This window comes from Eptesicus fuscus, chromosome 21, assembly GCF_027574615.1.
Source record: "Eptesicus fuscus isolate TK198812 chromosome 21, DD_ASM_mEF_20220401, whole genome shotgun sequence".
Classification (NCBI taxonomy): Eukaryota; Metazoa; Chordata; class Mammalia; order Chiroptera; family Vespertilionidae; genus Eptesicus; species Eptesicus fuscus.
This window is the reverse complement of record NC_072493.1, coordinates 47,378,375-47,394,787: the sequence shown is the minus strand read 5'-3', so window position 1 is coordinate 47,394,787 and position 16,413 is coordinate 47,378,375. Positions and strand designations below refer to the sequence as shown.

The 16,413-nt window shown below is 55.7% G+C and overlaps 2 protein-coding genes across 4 annotated transcripts; one reads left to right on the top strand and one right to left on the bottom strand.

Moving 5' to 3' along the window:
* Window positions 1–28: 28 nt before the first annotated feature.
* NDUFA3 (NADH:ubiquinone oxidoreductase subunit A3) lies at window positions 29–3,012 on the bottom strand. Of its 2 annotated transcripts, none has more exons than XM_008160699.3 (4): window positions 2,916–2,999; window positions 2,626–2,700; window positions 385–462; window positions 29–180 (listed from the first exon to the last, which is right to left on the bottom strand). In XM_008160699.3, the coding sequence occupies exons 1-4, from the start codon at window positions 2,923–2,925 to the stop codon at window positions 89–91; spliced, it is 255 nt and encodes an 84-aa protein (XP_008158921.1). In that variant the 5' UTR covers window positions 2,926–2,999; the 3' UTR covers window positions 29–88. The 2 variants fall into 2 exon arrangements, with proteins under 2 accessions (XP_008158921.1, XP_054566676.1); XM_054710701.1 differs by lacking the exon at window positions 29–180 and adding an exon at window positions 946–1,067 and having other exon boundaries at window positions 402–462; window positions 2,916–3,012.
* Window positions 3,013–3,812: 800 nt separating this feature from the next.
* OSCAR (osteoclast associated Ig-like receptor) lies at window positions 3,813–10,886 on the top strand. Of its 2 annotated transcripts, none has more exons than XM_054711009.1 (5): window positions 3,813–3,871; window positions 4,651–4,683; window positions 7,963–8,815; window positions 9,168–9,446; window positions 10,166–10,886. In XM_054711009.1, the coding sequence occupies exons 1-5, from the start codon at window positions 3,863–3,865 to the stop codon at window positions 10,324–10,326; spliced, it is 1,335 nt and encodes a 444-aa protein (XP_054566984.1). In that variant the 5' UTR covers window positions 3,813–3,862; the 3' UTR covers window positions 10,327–10,886. The 2 variants fall into 2 exon arrangements, with proteins under 2 accessions (XP_054566984.1, XP_054566983.1); XM_054711008.1 differs by having other exon boundaries at window positions 3,813–3,902; window positions 7,907–8,815.
* Window positions 10,887–16,413: the final 5,527 nt, after the last annotated feature.

Sequence of the window (16,413 nt, the reverse complement as noted above, 5' to 3'; positions counted from 1 at the left end):
CTCTAATCACACACGCTGGACTCTGGGGCCGGTTTTCACATTTTATTGGGGCCACAGGGGAGGGGACCTCCTCCCTGTCAGCGGGGGGTCACAGTTTCTTCAGCCACTCCAGGCTTCGGCCCTGGGGGTCCTGGGGGTGGCTGGGCACGTCGGGCATGTTCCCATCGTCTCGGACGGGCACTGCGGGACAGGAGGACGGGCCACTGAGACCAGCCGATCCCCGGGGCCCTAGAGAAGGGCTGGCCTGTCAGTGCACATTCACAGGGAACTGGGGCCCCAGGGCCGAGGACACAGGAGAGTGAGGGTCAGAGCATCAGACACAGACCGTCGGCGACCCGGAGACCTAGAGACGTGGGAAACCAGACAGACTGACAGCCCACTCACCTGGGTAGTTGTAGGGTGTGACCTCGTTGATCATGATGGCGTACTTGGTGTAGGGGCTGATGAAGGGCAGAAGCAAAGCTGTGGAGACACGGGGGTGAGGCCCGGGGAAGATGGCTCTGGAAGGGGGAGGGGCAGAAGCCGAACCCTGGCAAAGGGGGGGCCGAGTGCATGGGGGGAAGAGGTGTGCGTGTAGGGGTACAGCATCTCCAGGAGGCTCCTGGGTATCCCAGGGTCCCCGTTTCTCAGAACGGTTTATTTTTTTGGAGGTGGGACCTAGAGGGCACAGAGAGAAGTGGGGTGGGGTGGACTGAGGGCTGGCGTGAAGAGAGGGTCCCGGAGCACGAGGTGGGGGAGCATCTTGGGAATGTTCCAGGGGAACCCTGGATACACTGAGGGGGAGGGGCTGTGCAGGAACAGTCCACCAGGGTGGGAGCCAGGAGTCCTGGGGGTGGGGCAGGGCACAGAAAGGGACGCTCTAGGCCAGGGGTTCTCAACCTTCCTAATGCCGCGACCCTTTAATACAGTTCCTCATGTTGTGGTGACCCCCAACCATAAAATTACTTTTGTTGCTACTTCATAACTAATTTTGCTACTGTTACGAATCGTAATGTAAATATCCGTGTTTTCTGATGGTCTTAGGCCACCCTGCCTGTAGGACAGGTTGAGAACTGCTGCTGTAGAGCCTAAGACCATGGGAAAACACAGATATTGACATTACGATTCATTAACAGTAGCAAAATTACAGTTATGAAGTAGCAACGAAAATAATGTTATGGTTGAGGGTCACCACAACATGAGGCGCTGTATTAAAGGGTCGCGGCATTAGGAGGGTGGAGAACCACTGCTTTAGGCCAACACTGACATGTGACTCCATTTCTAATAGCCACATTGCAGTGCAAACAAGTCAGATATCCTGTATAATAAAAGGCTAATATGCAAATTGCCCCCTCAACCGGGAGTTTGACTGGGGGGGGGGGGCAGGGCCAACCGACCAACCGCCTGCGGCCCCTCCTCCTCCCCCACCACCCGATCAGGGCAGGCCAGCCCGGCCCCACCCATGCACAAATTCGTACACTGTGCCTCTAGTCTGTGTATTCTTTGTTAGTCCTCACCCCAGGATACTTTTCCCATTGACTTTTCTTTATTTTTAGGAAGAGTGCATGGGAGGGGGAGAGCCGGAGAAACATGGATGTGAGAGACACATCATCGAGTGGTTGCCTCCTGGACATGCCCAGACCAGGGCTGGGATGGAGCCTGCATGCACCAGTGCCCTTGGCGGGAATAGAACCCTCTCCGCCCACAGGCCACGCTCTATCCGCTGAGCCAAACCGGCTAGGGCAAGACAAGATGACGTTTAAGGTATATTTAACCTGGTATATCCAAGTCATTGTTTCAACACACCAGACATTTTATATACCTTTTGTCAGAGGAAGTCTAGCATTTCAAGGGCTGCTCCCTGGCTAATGGGACAACTGTTTTCTAAGAACCTGGCCCAATGGCCTGCGGACACAGCGCTGACAAGACTGGGGACACTGAAAGGCAGTAGCCCAGGGCTCCCCCCCCCCCACACACCCCCTCCCCCCCTCGCCCTGAATCCGAGCCTGCTTTTTTAACTTTTTTTAAATCCTCACTAGAGGACATTTTCCCATTGATTTTTAGAGGGAAAGACAGGAACATCAATGTGAGAGAAACACATGGATTGGTTGCCTCCTGCACGCGCCCCGCCGGGGAGGAGCCTGCAGCCGAGGTGCGTGCCCTTGACCAGAATCAAACTGGGACCCTTCGTCCGCAGGGAGCCATCCGCGCCCCCAAGTGACCCCCGTGCGCCTTCAAGTATGCGCAACCCTGTCCCAGAGCAGAGGGTCTCAATGGGGCGCACACTGAAGTCGCTGGGGGAGGGTGTGAGGGTGAACGCGGGGAGGATTCTACATCGTTACTGTTTATCGCTCAGGGGAGTTTTAATGCGCGGCCAGGGCTGGGCACCCCTCCTTGAAAGGGATTGTGGACCTCGAGGTGGAGGAGGGGGGTGGGGAAAGGACCATAGTATTAGGGATGGGGGTAGGCCAGGGGACCCCGTGAGGGTGTTGACACAGGTGGGAGGGGACACGGAACATCGAGGGCGGCCAGGGGCCTGGGGGTCAGGACGGAACCCCGAGGGGGGCCACGGGACCTTTGGGGCGGGTGGGGAAGGGAAGGCTGGCGGGACGCCGGTGGGGGTGATGCACGTTCGCTCTCACGCACAGAGGCTCCCGAAGGCGCAGGACGCGACCAGCACCGGCTCCTTGGCCCAGGCATCTCTGATGAAGGTGGCGATTCCTGGAGGGGTGTGCGGGCAGGGTCACTCCCGCAGGGAATGCCCCCGGTGACCTCTAGCCCTCTCGCGCCACCCCGGCCCTGGAGGAGCCCTCTCGTGACCTCAGCGACCCCCTCCGGCCACGACCCCACCGCCTCCACGGGGGCACCGCCGCGCCCCAGCTCCGCACCGCCCGGGTTCGCCCCGCGCCCCACGCTCCAGCTGCACCAGAACTTACTCCCGGCCATCTTGGTCTTGGCGGCGGCGGCGGCGGCGAGGGCGCGGAGCACCCTGGGTATTGTAGTCCCTGCTCTCGAGGCTCGGCGGTCTGAGTCTGCGCGTGCGCAATAGCGTAGAACAGCGATTCAGGGCAGCGGCGATGGCGCGGAGCACTCTGGGAATTGTGGTCCCTGTACCCAAGGAGCCCTGGGTTCCGCGCGTGCGCACTGGTGCAGAACAGAAGTCTGCGGCGGCGGCAGGAAAGGAGGCGGCGTTCCTCATTTAAGGGCAAGCCCTTCTTGGCACACCTGCCGCCGCCCTCTTTCCTCTCTCCGCCTAGACATCGCTCTGGAGGAGAGACTTCTCCCCACTCCTGCTGCTGCAGCTCACCCCAGGCGGACGCAGTAGTCATTTCATAGTTGACCTATGAAAGCCCATTTTACAGATGGGGAAATGGAGGCTGGGAGAGGACGAATGACCCGAGTTTTCATTTGAGGTCTCAGCTCAAAATCAGTTCGTCCTGAAACCCCAACTCTCATCACAGGGGTCTTCCGTGGACGCTCACGGTGCCCGGCCTCGGGGGGTCTCCGTCTCCATTTTTAAACTGACCTGGTCCGCAGCTGTCTTCCCATCAGACTGGGAGCTGCTGGAAGGCAGCAGCCGGGGGCTTGACTCCTCTCTGCGCCCCCAGAATCACGCAGCAGAGTCTGGGCACAGATCAGGTGCTAATTGTTTTTAAACTTGAGTTACTGAACACAGCGAGTTATGCCTGCCCCAATCCAACTTTTCCCGCCGCACTATGGGGCTGTGACACAGTCCTCCGGCTCCCCACCCCCACCCCCGCCTCGCCCCCCTCCCTCAACAGGGTTCTGACTCTGACTTGCTGATGTTGCCTCACTTCCTGGGAGGTAAGAGAGCCGGGTTGAGCCCTGCCTTCGGCTCCAGCTCCAGCCAGACCTGCCCACCATGACCCTGGTACTGATCCTCCAGCTGTTGGCCCTCTCGTGTGAGCTTCCCCACGCCCTCTCTCTGGGTCCCTAGCGGGGCTGGGGTACAGAAAGACAGGCTCTGGGGACGCAGACACCTAGCGAGTGTGTGTGTGTGTGTGTGTGTGTGTGTGTGTGTGTGTGTGTGTGTTGGGGGGGGCGGGGAGGAAGGGAGAGCAAGGGACCGAAGTACTGGGTCTCCCTGGGGGCAGGTGCGGGGTGATCAGCAGAATTAGCTAAGGGTTCAGAACTCCAGGCTCGAATAAGGGGACAGGAGGGGGGCCCAGACCCTGGGGTCCTAAAGCATGAGAACACAGGGGCCCCGAATCTCCGGGTTCCTGGAAGAAGAGGAAGTTGGGGGCAGGATTCTCTGGCTCTTGGGGCAGGAGAGAGCTAGACCCCTGAGGGAGAGGGAGTATAAAGTCCCAGATTCTGAGGGGGTAGGTGGAAGCCAGGACACCTGGGTCCCTGGGATCAGGGGGAGCTGAAGCCCAGACTCCCGAACCCCAGCAAGGAGGAACTGTGGGCTCAGATTACTGTCTCCTGTAAAAGGTGGGGTCCAAGGGCTTAACTCTTGGGTACAGAGGCAAGAGGGTCCTGGGTGCAGAGTTCGGGCTGAAGCGGGTGGAAGTCTGGTTTTAGGGCTCCCGAGACAGGAGGAAGTGTGGCCAAGATCCACTCAGAAGAAAGAGGGCCGGGGGACTTAGATTCCGGGGTTGTCCCTGATGTGGGGCGCTGACAAGACCGAGCCCCCTCAACCTTCTGCAGGGCCTCTGTGTCACACGGGCGTCACGTCTAATGGTGAGTACACACCCCCCCCCCCCGTCCCGCCATCCACCCCCGTGTGTTGCTGACATCCCATTTCCAACTACTCATATTTTATTTTTGCTGCCCACCTCCCTCCAAGATTTTCTTATTTCTCTCCCTCCACTTCCGTTCTTTCTTTCCTTCTCGCTCCCGTTAGTGACCAGTATCGGTGAGTAGTGAGACCATGAACTTAGGAGCTAGAGAGATCTAAACTGGAATGCCACGCCCACCGTTCTATTCACTTATGAACTGGAACAAACCTCGGCAGGCTGAGACTCAGTTTCCTTCTCTGTGAAATGGGCCATTGTGAGGATTTAAGAGCACCACGTGTCAACCCCGAGGCTCAGGATTTGGCACAGCTTAGGGCTCAAGAGAGAGTTTCTGGCAACACCAATGATTCCCTTATTTAGAAAGTAGGATCCCTCACTCTGAAGTAGCCTTGGGTTTCTTTCCAGATCTTCTGAAAGTGAGATCTCTTCTTCCTCTCAAACCTCCCCCCGCCCACAACACGCACATTTCAAATAAGAACCACCTAGAAAGCCATTCATACATAAGCTATCAGTTTATTTTAAATTACGGTGTTTAAAAAAGACAAAGCGAAAATATGTTCATGGTTTTAAAAATCCGATCATTGGCCGAAACTGGTTTGGCTCAGTGGATAGAGCATCGGCCTGCGGACTCAAGGGTCCCGGGTTCGATTCCGGTCAAGGGCATGTACCTTCGTTGCGGGCACATCCCCAGTAGGGGGTGTGCAGGAGGCAGCTGATCGATGTTTCTAGCTCTCTATCCCTCTCTCTTCCTCTCTGTAAAAAATCAATAAAATATATATTTAAAAAAAAATCCGATCATTGCTAAAGGACCTGTAACAGTCTCTCTTCCCCTTCCTCCTCTTCCTTAAATAATCTCTGAATCCTTCTCAAAACTTTCCAAGCATTCAAACACATACGCGTATTTACATACTTCTTGGTTTTCTTGCCAAGGAAACTTGACGTTTCGTGACTCACTCTGTTCTGCATCTTATGTTTTCCATTTTACAATCTCTCTTGGAGATATTTCCATGTCATTTAGCTAGCTCTTCCTCCCCCTTCCCTCCAACCCCCCTTTTATTTTATTTTTTTGTTAATCCTCACTGGAGCATATTTTTTCCATTGATTTTTTTTTTTTTTAGACAGTGGAAGGGGGTGGGGGAGAGACACACAGAGAGAGAAACAAGGATGTGAGAGAGACACATCGATTGGTTGCCTCCTGCACATATCTGACCAGAGCCCGGGATCAAGCCTGCAACCGAGGTACGTGCCCTTGACCTCGATCGAACCCGGAACCTTTCAGTCCACGGGCCGACACTCTACCAATGAGCCAAACCAGATAGGGCTCCCCCCACCCCCCTTTTAACTGCTGTCATTTAAGCACTTGCCATTGTATGGCTGGATTCTCATTTGTTTGTTCCTCTTGATGTATATTTAGGTTGTTTCCAGTTTCTCCCCGCTCCCCACCAGTGCTGTAGGGAAGGCTTCTGGTTGAGCTTTCTGTGAGCGGTTGCCCTTGACCAGAGTCAGACCTGGGACCCTTACCACTGAGCCAGGCCGGCTAGGGCCTCTTTGTGTATCTTTTAAAAAATATATATATATTTCTTTATTGATTTCATAGAGGAAGGGACTCCATAAAGATGAGAGAGAATCATTGATCGGCTGCCTCCTACAAGCCCCCCACTGGGGATGTGCATGCAACCAAGGTACATGCCCTTGACTGGAATTGAACCTGGGACCCTTTAATCCGTAGGCCGACGCTCTATCCACTGAGCCAAACCGGTCAGGGCTTTTGTTTTAATTTTTAACTTGATTTTTAAAGCGAGAGAGAGAGAGAGAGAGAGAGAGAGAGAGAGAGAGAGAGAGAGAGGACACTGACTCGTTGTCCCCCTCATTTATGCATTCATTGGTTGATTATTGCATGTGCCCTGACTGGGAATCGAACCCACAACCTCGGCGAATTGGGATGACACTCTAACCACCTGTGCTACAGAGCTAGGGCCTGCTTTAGTTCTTTAAATGACTGCTACGAAGGTTGGACAATCCTTCCCAGCACCACCGAATGTGTATTGGTCAATTGTACTTCCTGTTCTGGGAAATGACTAGTCATGTGCTTTACCCAACTTTCGATTGGGTGGCCCTTGGATTTCTTTCTAGATGACTCTTGTTTGTTTATTAATCCTCATCCGAGGATATTTTTCCAATTGGTTTTTTAGAGAGAGTGGAAGAGAGGGAAGGAGGACGGAGGGGGGGGGGGGAGAGAGAGAGAGAGAGAGAGAGAGAGATCAATGTAAGAAAGACACATAGATTGGTTGCCTCCTGAACTCGCCCACAACCCCCATGGTGATGGGGGATTGAACCTGCAACCCGAGTACATGCCCTTGACCCTGCGGTGTTCGGGGGCCCACGCTAACCACTGAGCAACACCGGCAGGGCTCTTTCTATACTCTTGTTCTACATCACTTATGAGTACGTCATTTCAGTCAGTGCTCTAATTCATTTGACTTTCCGCAGCCACGACTGGAAAATGCCAAAGAGGTCAAATTTATTAACCTTATTCCTTCCAAACTTTTCATTTTGTGTTTTAAGACAGCCTTCTGTACCCCAAGACAAATGTATTTTCCTATGTTTTCTTCTGATACTTTTATTGTTTAGGGTTCATGTAGGTCTTGAATTGATTGGAAACGGTTTGGGGAAAGGGTGTGAGGTGGAGATCCAACATCCCCTCCTCCCTCGGAGAGCAAGTCTGGCAGCTGTTGAATTCTGTTGGGTGCGTCACAGATACTCTGGAGAGCAATTTAAAGTGACAGGTTTCTGGGACCCAACTCCTCGATGTGATGTTTAAAGATCAGGGAGGAGCCCAGCCAGAGGGGCTCAGTGGTGGAGCGTTGACCTGTGAACCAGGAGGTCACGGTTCGATTCCCGGTCGGGGCACATGCCCGCGTTGCGGGCTTGATCCCCAGTGGGGGGCGAGCAGGAGGCAGCTGATCCACGATTCTCTCTCATCGTTGATGTTTCTCTCTTCCTCTCTGAAATCAATTTTAAAAAATATTAAAAACAACATCAACCCACACGTGGAGGACAGCGTGGGCGTTGCTGCCTGGCTCCCGAGAGGGAACTGAGGCTGAGGAAGGGAGCGTGACTGTCCAGGGGACTCTCCTCTCACCCCAGCTTCCCCTCCCTGTCCGCAGGCACCCAGGAAGCCCAAGGACCCGCGTATTCAAACGCCCCCGCCTGGTTCCCCCAGCACAGGCGGCGCGTGCACAGGCGGGGCCTGACTTCACTCCTGGACTCCCACACCCGGGCCCCCCCACCTCCGCAGAGCTGGCACCCCCCGCCCTTTGATCCAGACACCAGGCACCCCCCGCCCTTTGATCCGGACACCAGGCACCCCCGGCCCTTTGATCCGGACACCAGGTACCCCCGGCCCTTTGATCCGGACACCAGGCACCCCCCGCCCTTTGATCCAGACACCAGGTACCCCCCGCCCTTTGTTCCAGACACCAGGCACCCCCCGCCCTTTGATCCGGACACCAGGTACCCCCGGTCCTTTGATCCAGACACCAGGTACCCCCCGCCCTTGATTCCACCCTCTTACCCCTACATCAGGCAACCCAGGCCCTTGAATCCACCCTTGCCCTTCCCATACCCCAAGCTCAGGCGGCCCACCGAGCCAGTCCCCTCAGTCTCTGACCCCGAACCTCTACCACCCCTGTTCGGATGGCCCATTTATACAGACCCCCCAACCTCACTCCCCAAGCCCCTACCACCTAAGCCCAGGCGGCCCATGTATTCAGACCCCCCAACCTCACTCCCCAAGCCCCCCAAGCCGTCACTGGCGGCTCAGCCTGCCGCAGTTGTGACCCCCGGGATCAACGTGACTTTGACGTGCCGGGCGCCCCAGCCCGCCTGGAAGTTCGTGCTCACGTCGGGAGCGGGCGCCCCGGTGCAGTACCAGTACCCCGAGCTGGCCCGGAACCCCGTGCAGGCCCGGTTCTTCCTGGAGGCGGTGACCGAGGCGCAGGGCGGCAGTTACCGCTGCGAGTACCACAACCGGGGGTGGTCCCACCCCAGCGATGCCTTGGAACTGATGGTGACAGGTGAGGTCCGGGGCGGGAGGAGGCCACAGGCGGGGTGAGGGAGGGGGAGGGACAGGGACGATCCGAGAGGCAAAGGCGGGCGTGCACACACAGAGGGGGGGGGAAGGGGGAGGAAGGGAAGAAGGGAGGGAGGGAGCGCCCCCCGCCCCAAGCTCTGGCTGGACCTGGGACCTTCCCAGTGGAGCCCACAGACGCCGCCCACACAACAGAGCGGCCGGTGCCGAGCGGAGAGAGAGACCCAGACGCGGGGACACGCCCCTGGGGTGCGGGGAAGGGCGCTCCCGGGGAGAGGAGAGCGGGCACCCGGGCCAGGGCGGCGCCCACCCGGTCCCGCCGTCCTCCCGCCCCGCAGACCTGCTGCCGCGCCCGACGCTGGAGGCGCTGCCCGGACCCCGGGCGCCCGGCGCCCCCGTGAGCCTGCGCTGCACCGGCCGCGCGCGCAACATGAGCTTCGCGCTGTACCGCGAGGGCGAGGCGACGCCGATGCAGTTCCGCGGGTCCGAGCAGCCGTGGGCCGACTTCCCGCTGCCCCGCGCGCAGGCCCCGGGCACCTACACCTGCTACTACCACACGCCCGCCGCGCCCTACGTGCTGTCCCCGCGCAGCGAGCCGCTGGTCGTCAGCCTGGAGGGTGAGGGCCCCCCCAGATTCCTCCCTACCCCCCCAGCCAATCCACCTCCTCCCTGACCCGAGTCCCCGCCCCCAGCCTCCTCCCTCAGACCCAGGAGCCCAGGCCCCCAACCTCCTCCCTCAGACCCAGGAGCCCAGCCCCTCCTCCCTCAGACCCAGGAGCCCAGGCCCCCAGTCCCTCCTCCCTCAGACCCAGGAGCCCAGGCCCCCAGCCCTCCTCCCTCAGACCCAGGAGCCCAGGCCCCCAGCCTCCTCCCTCAGACCCAGGAGTCCAGGCCCCCAGCCCTCCTCCCTCAGACCCAGGAGCCCAGGCCCCCAGCCTCCTCCCTCAGACCCAGGAGGCCAGGCCCCCAGCCCTCCTCCCTCAGACCCAGGAGCCCAGGCCCCCAGCCTCCTCCCTCAGACCCAGGAGTCCAGGCCCCCAGCCCTCCTCCTCCCTCAGACCCAGGAGCCCAGGCCCCCAGCCTCCTCCCTCAGACCCAGGAGCCCAGGCCCCCAGCCTCCTCCCTCAGACCCAGGAGCCCAGGCCCCCAGGCCTCCTCCCTCAGACCCAGGAGTGGAGGCCCCCAGCCTCCTCCCTCAGACCCAGGAGTGGAGGCTCTCCCACCCTTGCGCCCCCCTCATCGACCCTCAACTTGGAGGGCGTTGGGTCCCCACTTCACCCTGGAGGCTAGACCTCGGGTGGGGACGCTGACCGCCCGCCTCCCTGCCGGCCCGCAGGCTCCGGCTCCGTGGACTACACCAAGGGCAACGTGGCCCGCCTGGCGCTGGCCGGCCTGGTGCTCCTCTCGCTGGCCGCGCTGCTGGGCTGGGAGTGGCGCAGCGGGCGGCGAGCGTCCGACCGGAGCCCGGGCGGCCTGGAGCTAGACCCTGCGGCGTGAGGAGCCTTCCCGGGGGGCAGAGGCGGCAGGACGCCGGGCCTGGCCCTCCCAGGGGCCTCGCAGCCCGGCCTGCCGGCTGGCTGAGCCCAGCTTCCCCCCAACAACAGTAACAACCACCTCTGTCCCGCACGGCCTCTTCCTCCGGGTCCTTTCTCCAGGGCCTCCCAGATCTGGGGGAGCGCGATCCTCGCCAGGCCTGGGTTCGAACCCCGGCGCCGCTGCTCACCCACCGGGTGACGGAGGGAAGTGGCCTTCTACGCCTCGCTTGCCTCGGCTGTAAAATGGGCGTTTTGTGACTAGCCACCTCTTAGGACCTGTAGTAAATGCTCAGCGTTAGCCACCAGGTAACAGATTTCTAGCAAAGTCTCTGGTTCAGTTGGCTGAGGAACAAGAGGTCAGTTACGGTTGGATTCCCGGTCCGGGCACATGCTCGGATTTCGGGGCTCAATCCCCAGTAGGGAGAGTGCAGGAGGAAGCCGAACCAATGATTCTCTCTCTTCCCCACTCTTCCGCTCTAAAAAATACCCAATAGAACATTTTAAATAAAAAGTCTCAGGATCTGAAGGAAGTTCGAGTCTTTCTTCCCCATGCTCATCGCTTAAGCAACTCAGTGATGTCATTCCCGTGGACACCTGGCTCCCAAGCGAGCTCCTTAAATGCCTCCGCAAACCTTCCCGAAGGTAGACCCAGATGCACCTGGGAGCCCTGGCCGGCAGCTCCGTGGTTCGAGCGTCGGCCTGGGGAGCAAATGGTCGCGGGTTCCTTCTCTGTGGAGGGCACAACCTCGGGTGCAGGTTTGGTCCCTGGCCCTGTTGCGGTGCCTGCGGGGGGCAACCAATCATCTCTCCACATTGATGTTTCTCCCCCCCCTTCCCTTCTACTCTCAAAAAAAAAATAAAAATCGCAGCTTCGTTTGCACAGCTTCATTTGCTTGAGCCGTCATTCTCGTTCAGCGGGCTCCGTCGCCATGGCAATAGCAAGTAGCGTGTGTGCAGTAGAACCTTGGCCTTGGCAGGGACACAGTCAACTTCAGCTGGTCTGCTGGCGGCTGCCCTCAGGGCTGTGCCGAAACCAGCGCAGCCTGTTTGCTGTCCTTGTCCCGCTCTGGACTTCCCAGGCCCGGCTACGTGCACAGTCTCTTCGGAATCCACTCATCCAAGTCCTGTTTCCATCTGCCAACACCGATGCCTCCTCACGGACCCCAGGGGGCGCACCAAGCAGGCAGGCTCTCCCTCGTCTGAAAACCTACTTACTGGGCTGCGTTTAAGATAACTGGCTGTGTCACATCTGCGTTGGAGAACAGTGTTCACAGCGCTTTACTGCCCTAGAGAGAAACGGAGTAAGCCAACTCTTAACGCAGGTTAAGGGGATGTGGGCATACACGGAGAGTTTCACTGAGGCTTTTGCGGAAAATCCTTCTTAGATTGTTTTTTTAATATTATTATTATTATTAATAATATATTTTTATCGATTTCAGAGAGGGAGAGGGATAGAAATATCAATGATGAAAGAGAATTATTGATTGGCTGCCTCCTGCGTGCCCCACACTGGGGATTGTGCCTGCAACCCGGGCATGTGCCCTTGACCAGAATCGAACCCAGGACCCTTCATTCCATAGGCCAACGCTCTATCCACTGAGCCAAACCGGCTAGGGCTATTATTTTTTAATTGATTTTTTGTTGTTGTTAATCCTCATCAGAGGATATTTTTCCATTGATTTTTAGGAAGAGTGGGAGAGAGAGGGAAAGACAGAGAGAAACATCGATGAGAGAGAAACACATTGACTGGTTGCCTCCTGCATGCATCCGACCAAGGCTCGGGCCAGGAAGAGCCTGCAACCAAGGTACGTGCCCTTGACCGGAATCGAACCCGGGACCCTTTGGTCCATAGGCCAATGCTCCATCCACGGAGCCAAACCGGCGAGGGCCCTTCGTAGACTCTAATGTCCATGAGCTAGGACCTTACTGGTCAGGTTTCTCTCTGAAAAGCACATGCCCAGCTCAGACGTTTTTATAACAAAGGGCAGCCTGGCTGACGCCTCAGCCCTGCCTTCCTGCATTTCTCTCATCTTTATAGTCTCTGGTTCAGCCACGCTGACCATCTTCCCAGTGGAGACCTGCAGCGCGGTCAGAATTTCAGCGCTGATGTAGGAGAGAGATGTGGCCACTAGGTGGCAGTAAGCGCACAACGTTTAGTCCCTCAGCACAGTCACCTGGCGGTCCTCCTCCACTGGGCTTTGTCAATGCTGTTCCCTCTGCCTGGAACACCCTTCCAGTCCCTCTTCACCTAGTTAACGTCCGCCCAACTTTCAGCTCTCACATCACTTCTTCAGCCAAGCCATCAGCGATCTCCCTGCTTAGCTCAGACCCTCCGATGACAGGCTTTCAAACGTCCTCTCTGCCACAGTTGCAGGGCTGGGCATGGCTAATGGTTTCCCAGCATCCCAACATCTCGTCTTCCTTTAGCGAAGAGAAAACTCCTTTCCGATTTTTGGAAGGACACGCGCTACAGCCCGTATCCCCCCTCCCCCCACTTCCGCTGCCAGACCTTCCCTCTCCCCCTCCCTCCTTTCCCATGGTCTCAGAACCAGATTTCAAACCTACATTTTGATAAAAAGCAAAGCTGTCGATAAGCAGCCTCTGACTTTTCAACTACACACTGTTCAGTGAGAGAAATTAAACTGGGTCTGGTGTTCTGTTCTTGGGTGTCTGTTACACCAGCTTCAAGTGCTCCCTGGTCAACACAGTAGCTGTCATTTGGTTCCCGCTTCGGTTTCTCTGTGAGCCTCGTGAGAGTAGGGCTCGTGTCTGCTGTTACTCCCCACTGGGTCCCCGGCACCTGACAATGTGCCTGGCACGTTGAGGGTCTTAAATTAATGTGTGGAAACTGGACAAGGAGGGGCAGGGACAAAAGTAGAAGGTCCCAAAGGTGAGTCCCTGGGTTTGTGGGATAAAATGAACAACACAAGTGAAGCTAATAGTATTCATTATCCTTTCTTTTTTAAATTCTCACATGGGGATACATTTATTGATTGGAGGGAAAGAGGGGGGAGAGAGAGAGAGAGAGAGAGAGAGAGAGAGAGAGAGAGAGAGATGTGAGAGGGAAACATTCATTAGCTCCCTCCTGTACATGCCCCAACCGGGAACGGAACCTGAAATCTAGGTATGTGCCCTGTCTGGGAATTGAACATGAAATTTTTTGCTGCACGAGACAAAACTCTAACCAACTGAGCCACCTGGCCAGAGCAATATTTTTTTTCATACACACACACACACACACACACACACATCTATATATATAAGCCTAATATGCTAAATGTCCAACCATTCGACCAGTAGCTATGATTTGCCCTGACCACCAGGGGGCAGAGGCTCAATGCACAGGCATGGAAATATAGAACAGACTGATGAATCTCAGAGGGAAGCAGGGAGGGAGGAGGGTGGGAAGACATTAACCAAAGATCTTATATGTGTACTAGAGGCCCAGTGCACGTGCACTGGTGGGTTCCCTTGGCTTGGCCTGCAGGGATCGGGCCAAAATCAGCAGTCCGACATCCCCCGAGGGGTCCCAGATTGCGAGAGGGCACAGGCCAGGCCGAGGGACCCCACTGGTGCACGAATCCATGCACCGGGCCTCTAGTATGTAAGTGTGTGTGTGTGTGTGTGTGTACACTGAGTGGCCATATTATGATCCCTGTACGCATAATAATCTGGCCACTCAGTGTATATTATATATTAGAGGCCTGGTGCATGAATTCATGCATGGGTGGGGGTCTGGCCAGCCTGGCCAGGGGTAGGGGACATGGGCGGTTGGCCGGCCTGCCTGCTGGTCGAACTCCTGGTTGAGGGGACAATTTGCATATTAGCTTTTTATTATACAGTGAGTGGCCAGATTATTATGTGTTCAGAGATCATAATAATCTGGCCACTCAGTGTGTGTGTATGTGTGTATGTGTGTGTGTGTGTGTGTGTGTGTGTGTGTGTGTGTGTGTATATATATATATATATATATATATATATATATATATATATATTTCAGAGAGGAAGGGAAAGGGAGAGAGATAGAAACATCAATGACGAGAGAGAATCACTGATCGGCTGCCTCCTGCCTACTGGGGATTGAGCCTGCAACCCGTGCATGTGCCCTTGACCAGAATCAAACCAGGATCCTTCAGTCTGCAGGCCGACGCTCTATCCACTGAGCCAAACCATGTTGGGCTGTGCCTCCTTACAAGGACCCTAGTGATGACATTAAACCCACCCAGATAATCCAGGATGCTCTCCCTGTCTCATGAGTTTTCATTTAATCACATCCGTGAAGTCCCTTTTGCCAGATATAACATCCACAGGTTCTGGAAATTGGCACTTCACATGGTCAGCAGAACCACTATTCTGCCTACCACTGAAGGGCAAAAGTACAGAGCCTGCTTATGGCATCCTCAAGCGTGGTGAGCTCATGCAGCCACACTCAGCATGTTTCCCAAGCCCTGGGGATGTAGGGATAAAACAACATGGTCCCTTGGGAGGAGCTCATGGTTTGGTCCAGGAGAAAGTCAGAATACAGTACACTAGCCCTGGCCAGTGTGGCTCAGTTGGTTGGGCATTGTCCCATGTACAGAGAGGTTGCCAATTCGATTCCCAGTCAGGGCACATGCCTGAGTTTCAGACTTGATCCACAGTAGGGGTGCTGCAGGAGGCAGTGATCAATGTTTGCTGTCACATCTATGTTTCTCTCTCTCTCCCTCTTTCAAAAAAATCTAATTTTTAAAAAAGGGCAGTATGCCCCTGGGTCCGGGTGAGGCCGGATTCTGGGACCGGGTGAGGCCGCGCGCACCTGGATCCGGGTGAGGCCACGCGCCCCAGGGCCCGGGTGATGCTGGGTCCCAGGTCCGGGTGAGGCTGCGCGCCCCTGAGTCTGGGTGAAGCCGCGCCCCTGGGTCCGGGCGAGACCAAACCAGAGGGAGTCGGACCTGCATTACCACCATTTGTCCACCATCCAGAGCTGAAAGGTCAGTGCCGACATGTACACATAAGGAACTGGTGGACATTGAAATTGGGTCTCAAAAGAACTGTTGGTCCAGAAAGAAACTCACTACAGACTGATTCATTTGCCTGTCAGCATAACTACTATTGCTCGTCTCACATTCGGTTCTTATAAGTATATTTCTAGTGACACATGATCTCACTCATCTAGGGGAAATGATGAACAACATAGACTGATGAACAAGAACAGACCCAGAAACAAGGAGGCATCAATCGGACTATCGGGCCTCAGAGGGAGGGTAGGGGAGGGTGGGGGTAGGGGGGAGAGATCAACCAAAGGACTTGTGTGCATGCATATGAGCCTAACCAATGGTTAAGGACAACAGGGGTGTGGGGGATGGGAATGGGGGGATGAGGACAAATATGTGACACCTTAATCAATAAAGAAATAAAATAAATAAATAAAAAGGGCAGTATGCTAAGTACTCGGTTAGGGTGTGATAAGGCACCAGGGAAGCACAGATGGGTCAGGCAAAAGTTTGCAGGGCAAACAGCATCTAATCTGAGACCTGAAGGGTGAGTCGAGCTAGCCAGGCAAGCGGACTAGAGAGCAGAGACCAACTTGGAGCCTTCACGGGTGACGAATAAAAGGAACCACTGCCTCGAAGATCATAAACTGCTTTGCAATTGTTAAATGTTAAACATCCCCCTCTCTCTTCCTCACTTAGAAATGAAAGTGAAAGAGGAGACTAAAGCCAGTAAAACCCAGAAGTCTTGACTCAACCAACCGGAAGAGGTTGTGGTGGTGTTTAGTTGTTGTTTCTAAGAGGCAGCCACAGGGAGAAAAAGAAACCCAACAGGTTAAACTCCCGTATGGATCTCAGAAGACTGACATCGTATGTGGATTGCCTGGCAACAAAGTCTGGGATGGAGACATGATCAATGGTAGACAGTGAAATCTGCATTATGACTGCTATCCGCTCAATAAACATTCATTGAACACTTGATCTTTGCTCATCATTGGGAAATATATTGGATATATTGGTAAGAAGATGGATATTAAGTGAATGTGTGAGTGGATTAACACATTGATGATTTGATTAAT

Coding starts and splice junctions, on each gene's coding strand:
- NDUFA3 (XM_054710701.1), bottom strand. Junction 1,068..2,625: donor CTGCGCCTTCGGGAGCCTCT/GTGCGTGAGAGC, acceptor CCATGGTCTTAG/GCTCTACAGCAGCAGTTCTC. Junction 463..945: donor GTTATGAAGTAGCAACAAAA/GTAATTTTATGG, acceptor GTGTCTCCACAG/CTTTGCTTCTGCCCTTCATC.
- OSCAR (XM_054711008.1), top strand. CDS start 3,863: ATGACCCTGGTACTGATCCTCCAGCTGTTGGCCCTCTCGT. Junction 3,903..4,650: donor CCAGCTGTTGGCCCTCTCGT/GTGAGCTTCCCC, acceptor AACCTTCTGCAG/GGCCTCTGTGTCACACGGGC. Junction 4,684..7,906: donor CACGGGCGTCACGTCTAATG/GTGAGTACACAC, acceptor CCCTGTCCGCAG/GCACCCAGGAAGCCCAAGGA.